We start from the raw sequence: 18,032 nt of genomic DNA on the forward strand, positions 1-18,032 counted from the left end.
TAATCGTTCTCTAATTTTTTCAAGGCATTATTGAATTTCTTCTGTCCTCCTAAAACCTTAATTGTTATCTACTTTTTCAAAGTAATTCTTTTACAAATCCTTAAATACCTTAGTCGTAACCCACCCTTTCAACCGACTTCCTATAGTTGATCACTTTATTATGTCAAACACCCAACCTACTAGTAGAGTGACGAGAAGAAACAGAGGAGAGGTGCAAGAAGAAGATGTGAACATGATACCTCCACCTTCCTCCAATTTGAACGGGGAGTTACCGAATGAACAAGAAGATGGTTTAGAAGGTACCGACAACCCGGTAGGAGAAGATTTAGACGGAGAAGCCCTAGTAGAAGAGAGAAGAGATCAATTAGCTAGATCAATGGACAGTTATCAAGGAGCGGAAGAGGAAGAAGAAAAAGAAGATTCAGAAGATGCTACCTTCGATGCGGAAGAAGATGATGGAAGTTCGGATGTGACAGGATCTTCAGTTTCACCCGACTCATCTGGTTCTGACTCGTCTTCCACCTCGAGTGATGACGAGTCGTCTGGCGAAGACTCTGAATCATTGTCTTCAGACTCATCGGATGATTCTTCCAGTAAATCGGAAGAATCAGAAGATACTGTACGACATGGAAAGAAACGTAAGGTGTATCCCATCTTGGCGGACGTTTAAGCTCCCATTGTTTGAGCGCCCCTGTGAAAGGGAAGAGACTTAACAATAAGTGGTCTGCGCGGGGACGCGACAGTAATCCTAGTGTTCTGACATATGATTCATTTCTATGTTATCCTTTGATAGGCAAACACAGATCCATCCGAGCTATCGATAAAAAGATAGAGAAGGCAATCCGCGCAAAGGAGAAAGCCAAAGTGATGCTAGCAAAAGGGAAAAGTAAGAAGCAAGGTGAGGACAATCACTACGGCTCCTCACATGATCGAGAGATCAAAAACTAAAGAGGTACTTCTTACTTACCCCGGAGCAGAGAACGCAACAACGACAAAGCATGGCAAACGAGCCACCTCAAAGAAGCAAAAGTCGTCCTTGGGTAAGAAGAACATCAAGAAAGAAAACGGCATAAAATTTCAGAAAGGAGCCCCCTGTAAATCGCTTCTACCAACTTTACAAGCCTATTGGGGAGATGCGATTAAAAACCTGTCCGATAACGTCCCGCTTACAGTCCTGAACCCTACCTTTGTTCAAAAGGATAAGGTAGAAAGTCGAAAGAATCAATCTACTACGTCGTCTTCGAAGTCTACTAGGAACAGAGGACTAAACCCCCCGTCAGAATATGCGATGACATTCGGGGAATGGATAGATGGTATCATGTTGTTGAGACGCTACTTGAAGAAGACGTACAACTTTTAGATTTTGTCAGATCAACTGAAAGGCCATGTGAGACATGTGAAAGATATCAAGTAAGGATAGATTCTTGACTCAAACAGGACCAAGTAAACCAAGCTAACAAGCACCGATAAACAGAGATGCAACCGAGTGTTGGATGGTGGCCCTAAGATACGATATCATGTTCAGAGAACAACTTTTTGGTCACCGAGGAAAAGGAGTTCCGGTATCAGACGCAAGCATTCACATTGAGAAGTTCGAGCGTTTAGCGAAGGAGAAAGCGACAAGAAACGGAGAACTGTCCTTTGGAGACGCAAACCCTTATGCAAAAGGAGCGAGGTTTGAGAATAGAGACCCAATTACCGGATTATGGGATGAGTGAGTGAAGTTTGAGCAACTGGAAAGAAAGCGATATAACAGCTTGCTAATTAAGACGAGTTACCTCTCCTCGGCTGACATACACAAGTTCGGCAAAGAATAACGCAAACAAACGCAAGCTACACTTGATAAGACAAAGACCACTGTCATCAAACAACAGACGATTGCCAAGATTGCCGAGGGAACCACGACTCCCCGATATAATCGAGATGCTGCCACCGTTACGACAAGAACCACCTAGAGAAGTCCGTCAGAGAGTTGTAAGAGGGGCAGTGAGAAGAGGCAGAGGAGGAGTATCGACTGGGAGAGGGAGAGGGGGACAGCAGTAAGTGTAGAAAGTTTTCTCTACAAACCACGAGTGCAGGACATCCTCATTTCCCCTTCCTTTATGAAAGAGAGCTGTCCTCGAAATTTTTCTTGAAGTTTTTCTACCAATCTGGAGATTGTAGTCTTGTCAGTCTCTCCGCTCCTTCTCTTGTTCCTATGAAGGAAGAGATAGACAGAGCCCCGAATTGGGGGAACAGAGTTGCAGCCAATCCAACCCCCTCCATCCTTTATTTATACATAATTACCGCTCATTTGTAAAACCCTCCAATATTGAGGATTGTCAGTGAAGTGTGTTCCGTTACGATTGTTCTGAGTAATGACAAATTGTGTTACCCCCCAATCCTCTAATTTTGCACCCCAGTAGAATTAAGTGGTCGTCAATAAAAGAACGAGTGAGAGAAGAGAGAATGCTGGTTTCGCAGGAACCTCAAGCGCTAGAGTCGTTCGAAACTGAGAAACAACTGACGATGAAAGAAAAAGAAGAACGAGTAAGCCATAGTAGCATGTCAAAAGGAGAGAGTAACTCACGGTGGCCAACGGGACCAACATGTGAAATGGACATTGATTTGTGGGAAAAGGAGTTACGGACTTACGGGTTGCTTCCGAAATATCAGTTCGTGATAGACGGCTTCAGATCTGGATTTGACCAAGGGGTTCCAGATCACAGAATCAGTGACCTTCCCTTTTACTGCCCTCCAAACCACCACTCATCTGAAGCAGTACAAGAAAAAATAACGAAGAACATCGAGAAGGAAGTGCTAGCAAAGAGAATGTTCGGACCATTCACCACGAAGGAGCTTCAGACACGATATCCTTTCTTTCGGTCTAGCCCTATGGGAGCAGTGGTGAATGGAGATGGATCGTTTCGGCCAATAAATGACCTGTCATTTCCAAAAAATGACCCAAAAATCCCAAGTGTAAACTTGTTTGTCAACAAGGACGACTTTAAAACAACCTGGGATAACTTTTCGATGGTGGCTGAATTTGTAGCAGAAACGGAGGTACCAATTGAAGGGGGACTTTTCGATTGGGAGAAGGCGTACCATCAAATAGGCACCCTTCCCTCCCAATGGCCTTATCTTCTATTAACATGTTTCTTAGGATTCCAATACATTGATACCTGTATATCTTTTGGAGGCGTTGGAGGTTGTGGTAGCTTTGGTGGACCAGCAGACGGGTGGAAAGAGTTAGTAAAATTACGGTTCAAACTATTGGAAGCATTTCGATGGGTAGACGATAATCTCTTAATCAAAGAGAGGTCTAACGAGGTGTCGATGAATCAAATTGTTCATTATAGCGCAAAGTTAGGCGTGAAGACAAATGAAACAAAGTTCTCAAACTTCGGACAAGAACAAAAGTATATAGGTTTCTTGTGGAATTTCGAAACAAAGACGGTATGCCTTCCAACAGGAAAACTCCAACAAAGGATTGAACAACTAGAAACGTTCCTTGCTAAAGTTGATTATTCTTACAAAGAAGTTGAGAAAATGAATGGCAGACTTAGCCATGTGTCTTATATTCTACCACAACTACGATGCTATCTCTCAAGTAGTTTTCGATGGTTAGCTGAGTGGCACGATAAGTACGCTAAACGGAAAATGACAACGGCCATAAGGGGCGATCTAAACGTGTGGATGAAAGCACTCAACAATTTCCCAAATTGACATTTGCTAAAAAAGAGAGAGCTAAAAAACGTCGGTTGGGTCGGGGATGCATCGACATCCTTCGGAATCGGAATCGTGATAGGTAAAGATTGGTCACAGTTCAGACTACTCCCGGGCTGGAATGAACCATTAGACCAGCAAAGAAGAGGAATAGCATGGTTGGAAACAGTAGCGGTACGGTTAGGCCTTTTGACACTGATGAAGACAAGGGCGCTAGAAGGAAACCGGTTCCTGGTGCTTACCGACAACACAACTACGGAAGGCGTTTTACAAAACGAAAGGTCACGGGATTTTTGGGTAAATCAGGAATGGAAGGAGATCAGTGCCTTACTGTATTCACACGACTGCCAAGTGGAGCAGAGAAGGGTGACATCAGAAGAAAATGCGGCTGATGAATTATCAAGAGGCATATCTTCCTCCAAAGATTGGTTTCAACAGATTCATGTAGAAATCCCACCCGACCTCGAACAATGGATGAGAAACGCTACCGAAGAGGATCAAGTGAACCAGGCAAGTAAAGCTCACCTAAGATTAACACACCAGAGGACAGGAACTAATAACTGCCGTAGTGTAGGGGACCTCCAACAGAGGAATACTGTGAGAGGTAGACAAGCGAATATGTAAGGTTCTCTGAATGCTTAGCGGAATTGAATGTAATGACCTAAGATCAGCCAAGAGAGAAGTTTAGCTTGAAATGATGCAAACACAGATGGTCGTACAATGAGAGGAATTGATCAACTGAGAATTGCTGATCCAAAGGAAGGAGCAAACCGGTTGAGACCCCTGAGACAATATTATGTGAGCGGTTCAAGTGATAAAGCGAACCAAATAAGCAAACACAGCCCTCGCGGGTTATAAAACCCCTAGACAAAGAAACCAAGTGAGATGAGAGAAGCAGAGAGACAGCAGCTCAAGCACAGCGATAAGAAGTAACCAGTAGTTGAGTAACTTGTATCAGGAGACGAATCTATCAAGATTTGGAGAATAGTAAGTATTGCTATCCCGCTGAAATACACGCTAAGAAATATACTGAATAGATGAATGTGGAACTAGAGAAAGAAGATGAAGGACTTAACATCTTGCTTACGAATCCAAGACGAAACCCCGCGTAGGCTGTCGAGCACTCAACGCCATATGGTAAAGGGAGGATGGAAGAAAAACACCCTGGAATCTTACGCGTCCGGTGTCAAAAAATTCAAGATTTTCACTAAACAATTCAACCTGAGGTCTTTCCCTGCGTCTCGAACTACAATAGAGTCTTTCGTGGTCTGGGCGGGCCATAACCATAATACTCAAGCAACGAACAAACCAATCAAAGTGGCGACGATACACAAATACCTCTCCGCAATACGCACTTGGCATGATTTTCACGGCTGTCCGTGCCACGAGGTGAATCAGACGCGTCTTAAAATTATACTGCGGTCCTCGACCAGACTAGAAATAGAAGGAAGGCAACCAGTATCTCCGAAGGCTTTAGTACAGCTGATGGACGACATTCAAGAAAACGAAATCGATCCAGTGGGACTTCAAGCATTGGTGCTTACGGCCTACTGGGGATTGGCACGAATGGGAGAATTGGTTTATAAGTCAAGTTCATTTGTGAAACGGGACATAGGAGCAGTCTTGAAATCGGACTTGGCGTTCTTCTCAATCAAAGGACAACGATTGGCAAGGATTGCATTGCAAGACGCAAAGACCGCAAAAAGAGGTGAAGTCCAGTACCTGATACTAAGGGAAACAGGCGGAAGACTGTGTCCTTTCAGAGCTTTAGGGAAATTAGTGAGAAGGATGGAGCGAGTCAAAGACCCAAGACTGTTTATGACGTGGAGCAATGGTGGCACAACCGCTATAACACGACAGATACTGACCAAGGTTCTAGAGAGGGCATGGGGCACGTCGAGCTACATGACAGGGCATTCCTTCCGGATTGGAGGTGCGACGCTGCTAACGAAAGCAGGGATAGATACGGAGGAAATAAAACAACTGGGGAGGTGGCGTTCATCCTGTCATTTGCTATACCAGAGGGAATGGTCGGAGATCAAGTGCCGCAATGCCCAACATGTGTTACGAAGCGCGGCATGTACACTCCCGAATTATAGCTCAGAGTTGTTAAAATCGATAATGGCAAGTTAAGACCAGGGAAGAGAGAATGCAACAATAGATTCAGGTTATGATGCAAACGGAGGCGCACAGAGCAGCCAGGTGGATCAACCGAGCCGTAGAACAAAGGAGAAAGTACATAGTCCTTCTTAAAGAGAGAGAAAGTGTGAGTCTAGCAACGGTGTGGGGAAGAGCCGGAGAGGCTCAGGACCGACACTATCCTGAGAGATAGGAGACCCCGGATCCCCACGCTCTAGTCTTTTGAAGGAGATATTCCTTGTAAGAAACTATGAGTAGTTAAGATAAACTGCTCATAGATTCTATAACATGAAATAGTTCCCCTTAAAAAACTGGCTTTCTAGAATTTTAGAAGGGATATGGAAATTCCCTGAAAATTCTGAAAGGCCTCTAGCCCACACTGGACCTCCTCTCGACAAGTAAAGACTTGGGGAGGGGAGGCTCAATTCTTAAGGAAGACTATTGAGACACAATATAATGGATATATATGACATGGATATCTATTTCATAATGAGCTGACAGATAAAATTCCCCATATGAACCCTTGTCAGCTCTAGGTAATTGATCACCTACATCTGGCCCCCATAACAACCAGGGGCAGCTCTAGATTATCAATGCTCTAGAACTGGTTGAGTCTCTGATATCAATTAAGGCCAGTAGAGCTGGCCCTATGTCAGCCCTGAGTACATATACATGTACCCAAAACTAACTTGTACTATAAAAATATAACATAGAAACCTAATTACATATGCATACAGTCTATAGACAGTATGTAACATGTAACAAAATACATAAAAATACTGATTACATATGCATGTGCACTTAAAACAACATGTGATATGTAATAAAACACCAACTACACCTCATAACTTAGTGTCAAGATTTGATATGCTTATAGTACATAACAACTACTGAATATTACTATATTACCACTACAATTGGGTTTAGAGAGGAAAGTATAAGGTGTCTTTTTCCTCAACTTTCCTTTGTCTCTTTCTACACTGCTTCAGGTAGGTCTAGTTCTCTCCTTTTTCTCTCTCTCATATGAAATATATTTTTCACCTTTCCTTTGTCTCTTTCTATGCTGCTTTAGATCATACATTGATCTCAAGAGGTTATGAGCCCATCGGCTACCACCTAAGTCTATCTTGTTGAATACAAATCTCAAAACTTTAATCATTCTATTCAATTCAATCTCTCTATCTTCCCCACTCTTTGTGTTGAAAAGGTCCAAAGTTGCATGAAGATAGTCTCTCATCCAATGGTGTCGTCCACTGCTGAGAATCAGAAGGAAATCTGGCTCACCGGTATTCCCTCCCTTTGTCCTCCAAGTGAAGACTCAAACTACCATGACTGGGAGCTCAAAGTTGAACTCACCCTGGATGCAGCCAAACTGGCTTACATCCTCAAACCAATTGCTGTCAAAGACAGATTGAACAATTGGGAAAACAACAACACCAAAGCTTGCACCCTCATCTCCCGCTCCATCAAAGATGGAAATCTTAAATACATCAAACCTCATTGTTGTGACGCTGCCGGCATGTGGTATCCTCTTAGAGTAGCTCATGAAGACTCAACCACAGGGCCAAATGCATCTACTTCATAAACTCATCACAACTCGTATGGTGGGTAGCAATATAGACGCTCATATCAATTCACTTCACAGAATCTACAAACAACTCAACTCCCTTATCACAACATACTCTCCTCTCACTGTAGATGATATCTACACTACCTCAATCCTCACTTCTCTTCCTCTTGACTGGTTGCCTGTTATAACTCCCCTCATGCAACAAGGCACTGTGAATTCTGCCACAGTTATCAGAGCTCTTAAGAACAAAGCAACTAGGCGCAAAACGTCTTCTGATCTCATCAGTCCCTAGATCCACAGGTGAAGTCAATGTCTTTCACAATTTGTGATTGGCCAAATTTGGGATCTTGACAAGCTGCGCAGCGGCCTTGCAGCAAGCTGCGGACAAATTTGACCTCTCTTGTCTCTTCTTTGCGATTGAACCGGGCAAGCTTTTTAGCAAAGGTAGTAAAACCAACAAAAAAGGTGTCCTGCTTTAAAACATTTACACATATTTTACAACAACAGGCAAGTTGTTGTAGTGTAAATATACAAAAAAAGTCACCTTGGAACCCCCTATTACAAAATGTAACATTCTTAGTTGATTGAGCAATCACCTATCATGATCTGCCAAGTTTTGACATATGTAATTAGCTGAAAACTGTCATTCTTGATGATTTGCACACCTTTTCACCTCTTTTCACATCCAATATTGATTTCTTCTACATCATAAGATTTTTGTAGATCAACCCATTTCTAAGAATAACTTTAGATATCATTATGAAACTCTTGGCAGCCATCAAATCCCTCAATGACATCATTACACAAGAATAAATCCTGTAGCACCCTTGTTTACCATTCTCAAATTCCTGTCTTTCTTGAATAATTTCACTCTTGCCTTATCAATCCTCATGATTAAAGTTGTTGCTGATTAATATTATTAAGCTTGTATATCAATTCAGCTACTGCACTATTAGACACACCTAAGGCCTATCAATTGAGTGTTGTGTAGCAATGTCATGCTCAAGAGCAGGACATGTACACTTGAGTGCACATTATAGAAGAGGTTCTTTCAACATCATGACATGATTGATATGTGTTCAATGTTTCTGTATATATAAACAACTCTTGTAAACTTTTTTGTTCTTTCTTTCATCAAACTAGTATTTAGATTTCCTTACAATCTGCTTTTCTTTAGATTGTGGAATTCTTTTGATCACTCATCAGTCGTCTTCATACACTACAAAAAATATAATGTTTTCTGGGCAGAAAACGCAAATATTGATATACAAAAATATTGGGCGGTCAGGAGGAGGGCAAAAAATACAAAAAAATATGGCTGTTGTTCCTGGTGTTGGGAGCTTCTATCTGAGTATTTTTTTGTATTTTTAGAGTGCATACTTTTGAACGTACTAACAAAAAACCGCATATTCATCAGATGTACACCTGTAACAGATGCTGAAATTTGGCTCCTCAGATTGGAGAGGACAATTTGAAATCTACAAATGCTCATAACTTTTGCAATTGGCAAGGAAAACACTCGATTATTGGTTCATTAGAAAGCTGAACTCTGTCTCCAGCTCTCTCATTAAGGTCATGGCGCTGTGTCCAGCTTTGAAAAGAATCTATGTGGCTTTGAAGAAGATATTTCAAAGTGACTATAGCTGACTTGTGAGAGACAATGAAGCCTTGAATCATTATTAAGACATTTAGAGAGAGACTGTGGCTTTCTAATGAGCCTAAAAGCGAGTCTTTTGAGCAAGAATTGCAAATTTTATGAGCATTTGTAGAATTCAGAATATCCTCTCCAATCTGAGGAACTGAATTTCAGCATCTGTTACAGGTGTATATCTGATGAATATGGGGTTTTTTGTTAGTACATTCAACAATATGCACTCTAAAAATACACAAAAATGCTCATCTTGAAGCTCTGAACACCAGGAACAATATCCATATTTTTTTGTATTTTTTGCCCTCCTCCTGACCGCCCAATATTTTTGTATATCAATATTTGTGTCTTCTGCCCAGAAAACATTATATTCTTTGTAGTGATAGACTGTTTGCTGATCCTTGTTCTTATCAGGTGTTAGTTGTTGTTCTTCATTTTTAGTTCTCTCTTTGCAATATTGAACTCATATTTAGATTTCCTTACAATCTGCTTTTCTTTAGATTGTGGAATTCTTTTGATCACTCATCAGTCTTCTTCATAGACTGATTCCTGATCCTTGTTCTTATCAGGTATTGTAGAATTCTTTCAATCACTCATCAGTCTTCTTCATAAACTGATTCCTAATCCTTGTTCTTATCAGACAAAGAATCTTCCACACCTGAATCTCTTGCTATCCATATTCAGCACAATCTATGCAGTCAACAGGTTGATTCTTACACCTGAAAAGATATTTAAAAAATTAAATGACAAACTTTGACAAAGATATTATGCCTTATACTTTTCTCATTTCTCATATCTCTATGATTTTCTCTTTCTATGTGTTTATTTTGGGAGTGTTCTTGGTCTGTTTGTAACATTGATCTATTGTAGAGGCTTGGTAGTGCAATATAGTAAAAAACCCACAAGAAATTGAGATACCTCCTTTGTTACAGTACACATACCTAGTTAGTTAGTGCAATATGTGAAATCAAAAGTACTTTAGAAAAATGTGTCAGTAAGGAGATAGGCGGCTGAGACAGATTATGCCCTTTTTGACACATTGAGTTTCTTGTTTTGTCTCTTGATAAACAGTCCTTGGTGTAAATAAAGGGGTAACAAAAAAAATTATTATGTATGCTCCAATTCCAATCTCCTCCATACCTGTTCTGGATCTCCTGCTACCGGGTGAGCCATGATGGGTCATTTTCACCTTTTCTGGATGGTAATCTAACCCACCCAAAACCTGTATATTCAAAAACAAGTGGTCAACTTGGATCATGTATCAACTGAATGCTTGAGTTCAAGGAGAGCTACAAGGGAGCTCAAAGTTTGAGCACATCTAACGGGCCCATGCCATGCCCTTTTCTTTTGCCTTAAGAAGTGTTTTTTGCCACTTCTCACACCAGAAGTCCATTTTTAGTGACAAGTGTCTTGCTCAAAGCCTTGCAAGGAGTGAGGGACTTGGTGAAGCTTAAAAAAAGTATCTCTTGGACAAGCAAGTACTTGAGAGTGGGACTTACCCCATGTTCCAGAACAGTGCCACATGAGAGAGGCAGCCTTTGTAGGATAATTTCACTAATCACTATAGCTCAGTCACCTGTAGATAAATATCCTCGGGTAACAAGAATAGTCTTGTGCTGTCAAATCACCTACACATACTCATCAGGAATCTAAAACATATTGTCAGAGGATGGAGAAACTAAGAGTGGTACAACTTCTTGATCTGTGAGATATCTGGGTGGGCCTGTCAGGAGTTATTACAAAGATAAGTAGACTCCAAGCTTATCTGCATAGTCCTGCAACTATATTAGAATACTGACCTTAAACCATCAGAACCAAGAGATACAACAAAAAACCCTGGTTCATTTCCCATCTGCACCTGCAGCTCTCCCTGTAGTTAATAATGGACTACAGACTACCTTGGTGGCACAATAACAATTTCTGGGTGTTCCATCAATCCTTTGAAATTCCGGAAAGCTATGTAGGGGTGATACGCCACTATGAAGGTAGTTGGATGCAAAAAATGTAGAGGAATCAAGCTGTTTGATGGGAACAGATCTGGTTTTATATTTTAAAGCTCTTTGCCTCAAACCTATGCATTCTGAACATGGTAATTGACGGGAGCATTTCAAGGTGCTATTACCTACAAACAATTGACTTCAGGTCACCATCATATTTTAAACTGCATAACTAAAGAGCTGGTCATCTCAACTCGGGCTCATTAGTCAGTAGCAATCCTTCATTGTTGGGATCAAGATGATAAAATGGTCTTCTACAATGACACCTAGACTAACATCTCATATAATCCCATTACCCCTTCTCTCAGCTGAATCACCCCGCTTGTTATCCTCTTCATTTTATACCAGTATATTTCAATGGTCTTACCCTGTTTGTTGAAACCATCAAAGTTTTGACGTTTAACCGATGAGCCCCTGACCGAGTCAAATATTTGATCCAATGATCTCGATGTTGACGCATAAAGTCTAATGCATATGTAGTTGCCACGCTTTCACGTCTTTTTTCATATAATCTATGACGTAACCAAAAGACTGTACGGTCGTATACAGTCGAAAGATCCTTGAATGGTTCCGAAAATACTCTATCTGTAGTTGGTCTTGGTACTTTGTTATTCTTGATAGGTAAGTAGTCAAAATGAGTTTCTGGAAGTCCTTTTAATTTTTCCTTGAGCCAGATGTAACCATCACGAACATCGTCCTCCATGTTTGTATATAAACCATTGGAAAAAACCACTTCAGAACATATGGCCAGGACCTCTAAGTAATTATCCAGAAGTTTGTTCATGTTTTCTTGTAGATATTCAGTATGACCAGGAATTTCACGCTCTATGTCGAATGATTTCAAAAATGCTTGGATCTTAGGTTCATAACTATCAATTAATTTCCTAGGTGAAATTGATGGATGATTGGCATTGAATATAAATTTCTGAGCAAGCTCTGAATCAAATCGCTTCAACATTTTCTGCTTCTTCACCTTTTCGAGACGCCAAATGGACCCGTAATACTTTTCTATAGCTTTGAGGTTCGATCTTTGAAATACAATAGCAGGTTTAGGTCGTCTACGACGAGGTTTTGGGAGTTTTGGAATATCATTTGTTTTGGAGTCGAGTGCAGGAGTTTTAGAGGGTTTGGATCGTAACCGTGAGGGCTTCTGATTCGGGAGTGTCGATGACGTCAAGGTGTCAATCTCGGCAGCTTTGGATGGGCGACGCCTTTTTACTTGACTGATGAGCCCTTCCTTGTCATCAAATGAGGAAGGATTCTGACGAGTTTCTTGTTTCAAAGATGGATATGTGACTTCGATTGTCTGAAACGGACGCTTGAGCTGCCCTGATCTAAACAATGACACGTCTGCCTTTTTCAGGGATTCTTCATACAAACGAGTAGCCGGTGATGACATTAAGAACCAGAGGAGGGGGTTCGATGTACTTGGAGGACCTCCGAAGGCACTGCAGACCGATCAAGGATTAGAAAAAAGTCCATTCCTAACGGATCTGATCATAAATACTAACACGCTTGAAGGCAACTCTGACGCCTGCCTGGCCTCTGGAATAGGTAATATAGAATGTGTGATTGGAGGCGTGCTGTGGGTGAAATGGCTGGAAGTGTCCTTGAAAGCTTCAAGAGGCCGTTCTCCGTTTGAAATAGAAGAAATGACCTGGGGAACAGAGGGTCGCGAGGAAGCCACTTGTGAGATTGGTTGGTCAAGGGTTTGAGATCCAAAAGGTGCATCAAAGTTGTCATCTTCATCAAGCATACGAGCCAGATTACTATCCAGAAAATCAATCGGATGCTCGGTAGGAATACTATGGCCTGATGGCGATTGTGAGATCTGGGTGTGCGGTGCATAGGAAAGGCCCAGAGGATCATGAGTATATCCATTGTGCACTTTCGAGTGACCTCTGAGCCCTGTGACGCTTAGACCAATCAAGGATTAGAAAAAGATTTCTCTTCCAAATCAAACCCAGTCAGGAACACTCACAGGTTTCAGACAACTCTGACGCTGGCCTTGCATCTGAGATAGCCGATTTGGGCTGTGCGCTGTGAGTTGTGTCGTGAGCGACATGATCGAGATTCTCCCTAAAGGTATCAAGAGGCCACCTTCCGCTTGAGACAGAAGAACTTGTTTGAGGAACAGGGGGTTGCCATAAAGCGTCGCGTGAGATTTCTGTGGGCTCATTGTTCAAGGTTTGAGAGAAAAGAGATGTATCAAAGTTGTCATCTTCATCAAGCATACGAGCAAGATTACTATCCAGAAAATCGATCGGATGCTCGGTAGGAATACTGTGGCCTGATGGCGATGGCGAGATCTGAACGTGCGGTGCATAGGAAAAGCCCGGAGAATGTTGCGGGTACTCATTGTGGACTTCTGAGTCACCTTTGAAGCTTGTGAAGCCATTGTAGGGACGTGTTGAATGGAAGGCATCATGGTGTCGAGCTCCACCATCGCCTGCGCTGGGCAGATCGAGCCCCGAAGTGCTGTCTAAGATTGGCGGTGGTGGGTTGTTAGAGGTGTGAACGTCGTGAGATGTTTGAATTCTGTGATTTTGCTCAAGGATATGAGCAAACTCATTCTCTGAAGATCTAGTCAAATGCTCGGCAGGAATGTGGTGTCCTGATACTGATTGTGAGAGCTGGATGTGAGGTGCAGTCCAGACGGCCAGAGGGTCATGAGAGTCGATATTGTGCACTCCCGAGTGACGCCTGAGACTCTGACTACTTGAATGGAAGCCATCATTGTGCAGAGCTCCATCGAAGTCGTCTGCACTGAGCAGGTCGAGCCATGACTGTGGCTGTGCCTTGATTCCTGGAAGCTGATTTAAGTGGTTGTAGTCCTTAGGGCGTTCGAGCCGGTCTTCAAGGTATGTCTGTTCTCCAAGGTGTTCTATATAGGCGTCCGAGGGATGTGCGTTGAAGAGCTGCGTGTCCAGCCAAGAAGGTTCTGTCTGTGGATATGAATGCCCTACATTCGACCGATATATTCCTTCCGGTCGGGAAACTTCTTGCTGATGAAGTGCTGTATTGTCAGGTCCTGTAAAGCGAGGCCATGAGTCTGTATAGCGTTCCGTGGTTGGAACAGGGTGATCCATGGTCTTGGATAAATCCCAAATGCCCGTAGCGGTCAGTGAAATAGGCCAATTGGACATCAAGATCATAATTCGTAATGACTTCATCTTGGATAGATCCACGGTCGAGTCGCTTGATGCCTGATCCGGAGTGTTTGTTGGTCGTGACTTTGGAGAGCATCGAAGTCCCCCCTCCGAGGCAAGATGGAAGTCGTAAAAAACATCGTGCCAACCCCTGGTAGCAAGCAAGTTTGTTTCAGAAAGCCAAATCAGATATGACACTTGAAGCTACAAATATATACCCAAGTGAGACTGAATCAACACACCATCATAACGACACAGAACTTTGAAACATTACACCTATATGGAAGTTGAACGATGGACTTCATAAAATTGATCGACCTATAACTCAGAAGGGAAGCTCAAGAAAAGCAGATAACCATAAACAGCTTCACCCAAAAGATCATTTGAATCGATCCATACCCATCACGGAAGTAGATTAAAGGACTATCACCAATGATTTGAGCCTACATCCATCTTCTTCTTTTGATTTCGTCTCCTAACTCAGCTTGTGAGTCCCTCTCGGCGAGCTACTTCCCATCTCGCGCTGAGAGGAACTCGGGTCAGTTGGCTTCATCTCTACCCTTGCGCATATGTCAGACAAATCAATCACTTCAAATATGACAAAATCAATCATATCAACCCATTAGGATGAAGATGATGGTTAGATTAACCAAAAGTACAGATTCCACTTCTCAAGAAAAAGTTGAAGGAAATCTTGAAATTTCAACATTGAAAAAAACGCTCTCGTTCTAATCATCGATTTCAAAAATGAATCGACCTTAAACTTGAACATTTTGAAGTTGTGAAGTTGTGCGGATTGGTGTGATAAGGATTATCAAAGTGAACTTGATTTCTTGACAAAAAGAAGCATGTGATGGGATGATTATAATGATGAGCAGAATACCCAGTCTCACTGTTCCACAGGACGATATGACATCGTTTACAGTCAAACCGGAAAAGCTTGCCACCAATTCCCCGCCAATTTGCTCGAGTTTTGCGGGCAAAATTGGTCAAGCTTTTCCGGTTTGACTGTACCTGATTCAAAAAATATATAAGACGTCATTGAAGACTGAGATCAGTGAAGTGAAAAGGTTTTTGGATGGAGAAGTCAGGTCAAGTCTCAATTGAACACAGCTTGACACATGATTGTAAGCTTGGGAGTTGCTACGTCGTGTATTGACATACGGGAATGTTTCGGGAAAAGGTTTTCGGATAACGGTAGACGGGTACGCAAGAGTTACCATTGCTTAGCTTGCCTGCAATCCTGCAGAACGAGGTACTAGTTTCTCTCATCTCGTAAGGAATGGGAATCTAGGATGGCTAGTAAAGACATGTTCCCTTCATTTCCTTTCGACGACTATCACGTCTATTATCCTGAAAAGTTTTCAAACAAATTATTTTTATCTACAAATTTTTGATTAGAATCCCTTATGTTACTTTCAGTTTTTGATTATGCTTGAAGAGTCTTTTCTCGCTGCAAAGAAGTTTAAAGATATTGATAAGATCCTTGAGAATTATGATAATTGGAGGGGGGTAAGTCTGGTCTCCTCCATGGCCAAGCTTAGGCCGTTGTGCTATTGAATTGGCCAAAAGATCTTGCAGACCAGTCTTTCAAACAACAAATAATCTCCCAGTCAGTCTGGAACCTTTGGCGGATCCCGTCATTGTCCTGGGTGATAATCAAAGACCCTCTGGGGATCCAGTTAGTTGTACCACTCAAGGGTTTCACCAATTGTTCCGTTCCATCTCCCTCTGCTGTTGATACTTTAGGAAATGTCAACTTATCTATGTTTCCCGCGGGAACCTCTGGGGGAGCCATCAATTACAACCTTCCCCACCTTTGCAAGGAAGGGTTTTGCTGGCAGCCTGTCCTCATTGTTTGACTCAAAAACCTGCTACTGAACTCTCTTTATAACATTGAATTCAATTTTTGAAAATCCCTTGTCAGGTCTTGTCTCCTTGACCTTTACTGTGTCAAGTGCCTCAACTCAGGACTTTTACAAGGGTTGATAAGGGAAAACAGAAGAGCTCTGTTGTAAGGACGATGTATGTCCTCACTGAAGGAAGGGAAGGATAGAAGGTAATTGAAGTTATGATCTCACTTCTGGGGCGCTTTGGGACGTTTGACACCACCAAAGTGGCGGAGAGCTTTCTAGAACCAAAGTGAAAGTTTTATTTACAAACTGACTCCAAAGGAGACAATGGCAAAGATCAGTCAAAGATCCTTTTAAGAAGAAAGAGAATAAATGAAAGAGGAACATGTTATGACAATGTACCTGACTCCAAATGAGACAATGGCAAAGATCAGTCAAAGATCCTTAAAGAGTCAGAACAAGGTCACAATTGAGAAGATGAAATATGGTAATGTTAAGTGTTTACACTACTCCAGATTGCAAATTTATCGCTGAGTTTAGAAAATTAAAAAGACATAGAAAATTATACACAAGGCAGAAGGGGTCCAAAAAATATGCAAAAAGGGGTTGCATTCCCCTATGTGTGCCCATCATTTTGCATCTTTTACATATTTTTATGGCAGCAGTGTATAACAGGTCAGAAACTGGCAGTCATGGAGGCATTAACCTTGTGAAACCAATAAAATTGTCAATTTTGTGTCAACATCTGGAATGTCTGCCCATTCTGAAAGCTAGATGTTTGATTTACCAGATACACATTAGAATGTGTGTGTGTGTCCAAAAATGAAAAAGGCACAGCAATCACTGTCCCCAACAGCAAAGCTATCAAAGCTTATAAATCTGTTCCACAAGGGTTTTAGCATCCAAATGGAAACTGTAGATCCAGTATGTGGCTTTCATAATGTGCAACTACTAAACTGATCAAAAGAAAATTGCTGTATTTGTGATTGTTGAAAAGTTTATGCCCAAGCCTGGGTAGTTTTGGACAAAATTTGAGTTCCGGACCAAATACACCCCAAAATCATTCTTGGGAGTTGGTATGGGTATTGACGTATGGGAATGAGTCAAAAAGGCAATCAGGTAGTGAAAACACGCGGGGTGGAACCTTGACGTCTCATCCTCTCTGGCGGAGATACTTCCATCTCACATGCCAGCAGAAGATTGACGTCAAGATGCAAAGAGTGTCAATAAATTATTTCCCTATAATTCCTGTCCTCTGTTGGAAGCTCGTTTGTCCCACATAATTTTTTTTTCAAAAATTTATTACTCCACACGTTTTTCCTCTCTCTATAGCCTTTTTCTTCAGTGTCATTAAAACAAAAATTCTCTAATTTTTTGTTGGCCTCCCACTTGCCCAGGCTAATTATTTGAATCAAAGAAGCTGTCTCTTTTTCTCTACTACATCAATTCAGATTGTTCTCTTTCAAATCCTTTGACAAAACTTGTTAGTTTGTACCTAAAAATGATTCCACCCACTGAACTCTTATGTGTTTCAGTCTTGTCAGGTTTCAAAAAACGAGTTTTCTCTGTGTTTTCTTTTCTCAGTCTTACACAGGTTCCGTTCTCTCATGCACGCTAATAAGACTCATTTGCCTCACGGCAGTCAAGCGTAAACCAGCGGTTGAACTGCCAGATGTAATGATGCTTCCATCATTACAAGCATAACACATCAACTATAAACATACACCACGAATTATAACTTAGACACGTAACCTTTAGACCTAACAATTATTCTACATATTACCTCTCATGTGAAAATTCTCGTTGTACTGGCTCCTTAGGGAATTGAGAGTGATCTCAGATTCATGTCCTTTGGAGTCAGGTGAGTTCTATTACATTATTTCTCTTTTATATAATTCTCTTTCTTTTCTCATTCATGTATATTCCTTAGGGAATTGAGACTGATCTCAGATTCATGTCCTTTGGAGTCAG

The 18,032-nt window shown here is 41.6% G+C and overlaps 2 protein-coding genes across 2 annotated transcripts; one reads left to right on the forward strand and one right to left on the reverse strand.

Annotated features, from left to right (window-relative positions):
• Window positions 1-160: 160 nt before the first annotated feature.
• MELLADRAFT_93907 (uncharacterized protein) lies at window positions 161-2,043 on the forward strand (the record flags this gene model as incomplete). The annotated part of the gene is made up of 5 exons (XM_007416601.1): window positions 161-638; window positions 794-898; window positions 978-1,347; window positions 1,475-1,714; window positions 1,803-2,043. The coding sequence occupies 5 exons, from the start codon at window positions 161-163 to the stop codon at window positions 2,041-2,043; spliced, it is 1,434 nt and encodes a 477-aa protein (XP_007416663.1).
• Window positions 2,044-10,903: 8,860 nt separating this feature from the next.
• On the reverse strand, window positions 10,904-14,232 carry MELLADRAFT_112202 (uncharacterized protein; the record flags this gene model as incomplete). Its single annotated transcript, XM_007416607.1, has 4 exons — window positions 10,904-11,184; window positions 11,405-12,507; window positions 12,571-12,967; window positions 13,041-14,232. The coding sequence occupies 4 exons, from the start codon at window positions 14,230-14,232 to the stop codon at window positions 10,904-10,906; spliced, it is 2,973 nt and encodes a 990-aa protein (XP_007416669.1).
• Window positions 14,233-18,032: the final 3,800 nt, after the last annotated feature.

The sequence above is a fragment of the Melampsora larici-populina genome (genome assembly GCF_000204055.1).
Source record: "Melampsora larici-populina 98AG31 unplaced genomic scaffold MELLAscaffold_62, whole genome shotgun sequence".
Lineage (NCBI taxonomy): Eukaryota > Fungi > Basidiomycota > Pucciniomycetes > Pucciniales > Melampsoraceae > Melampsora > Melampsora laricis-populina.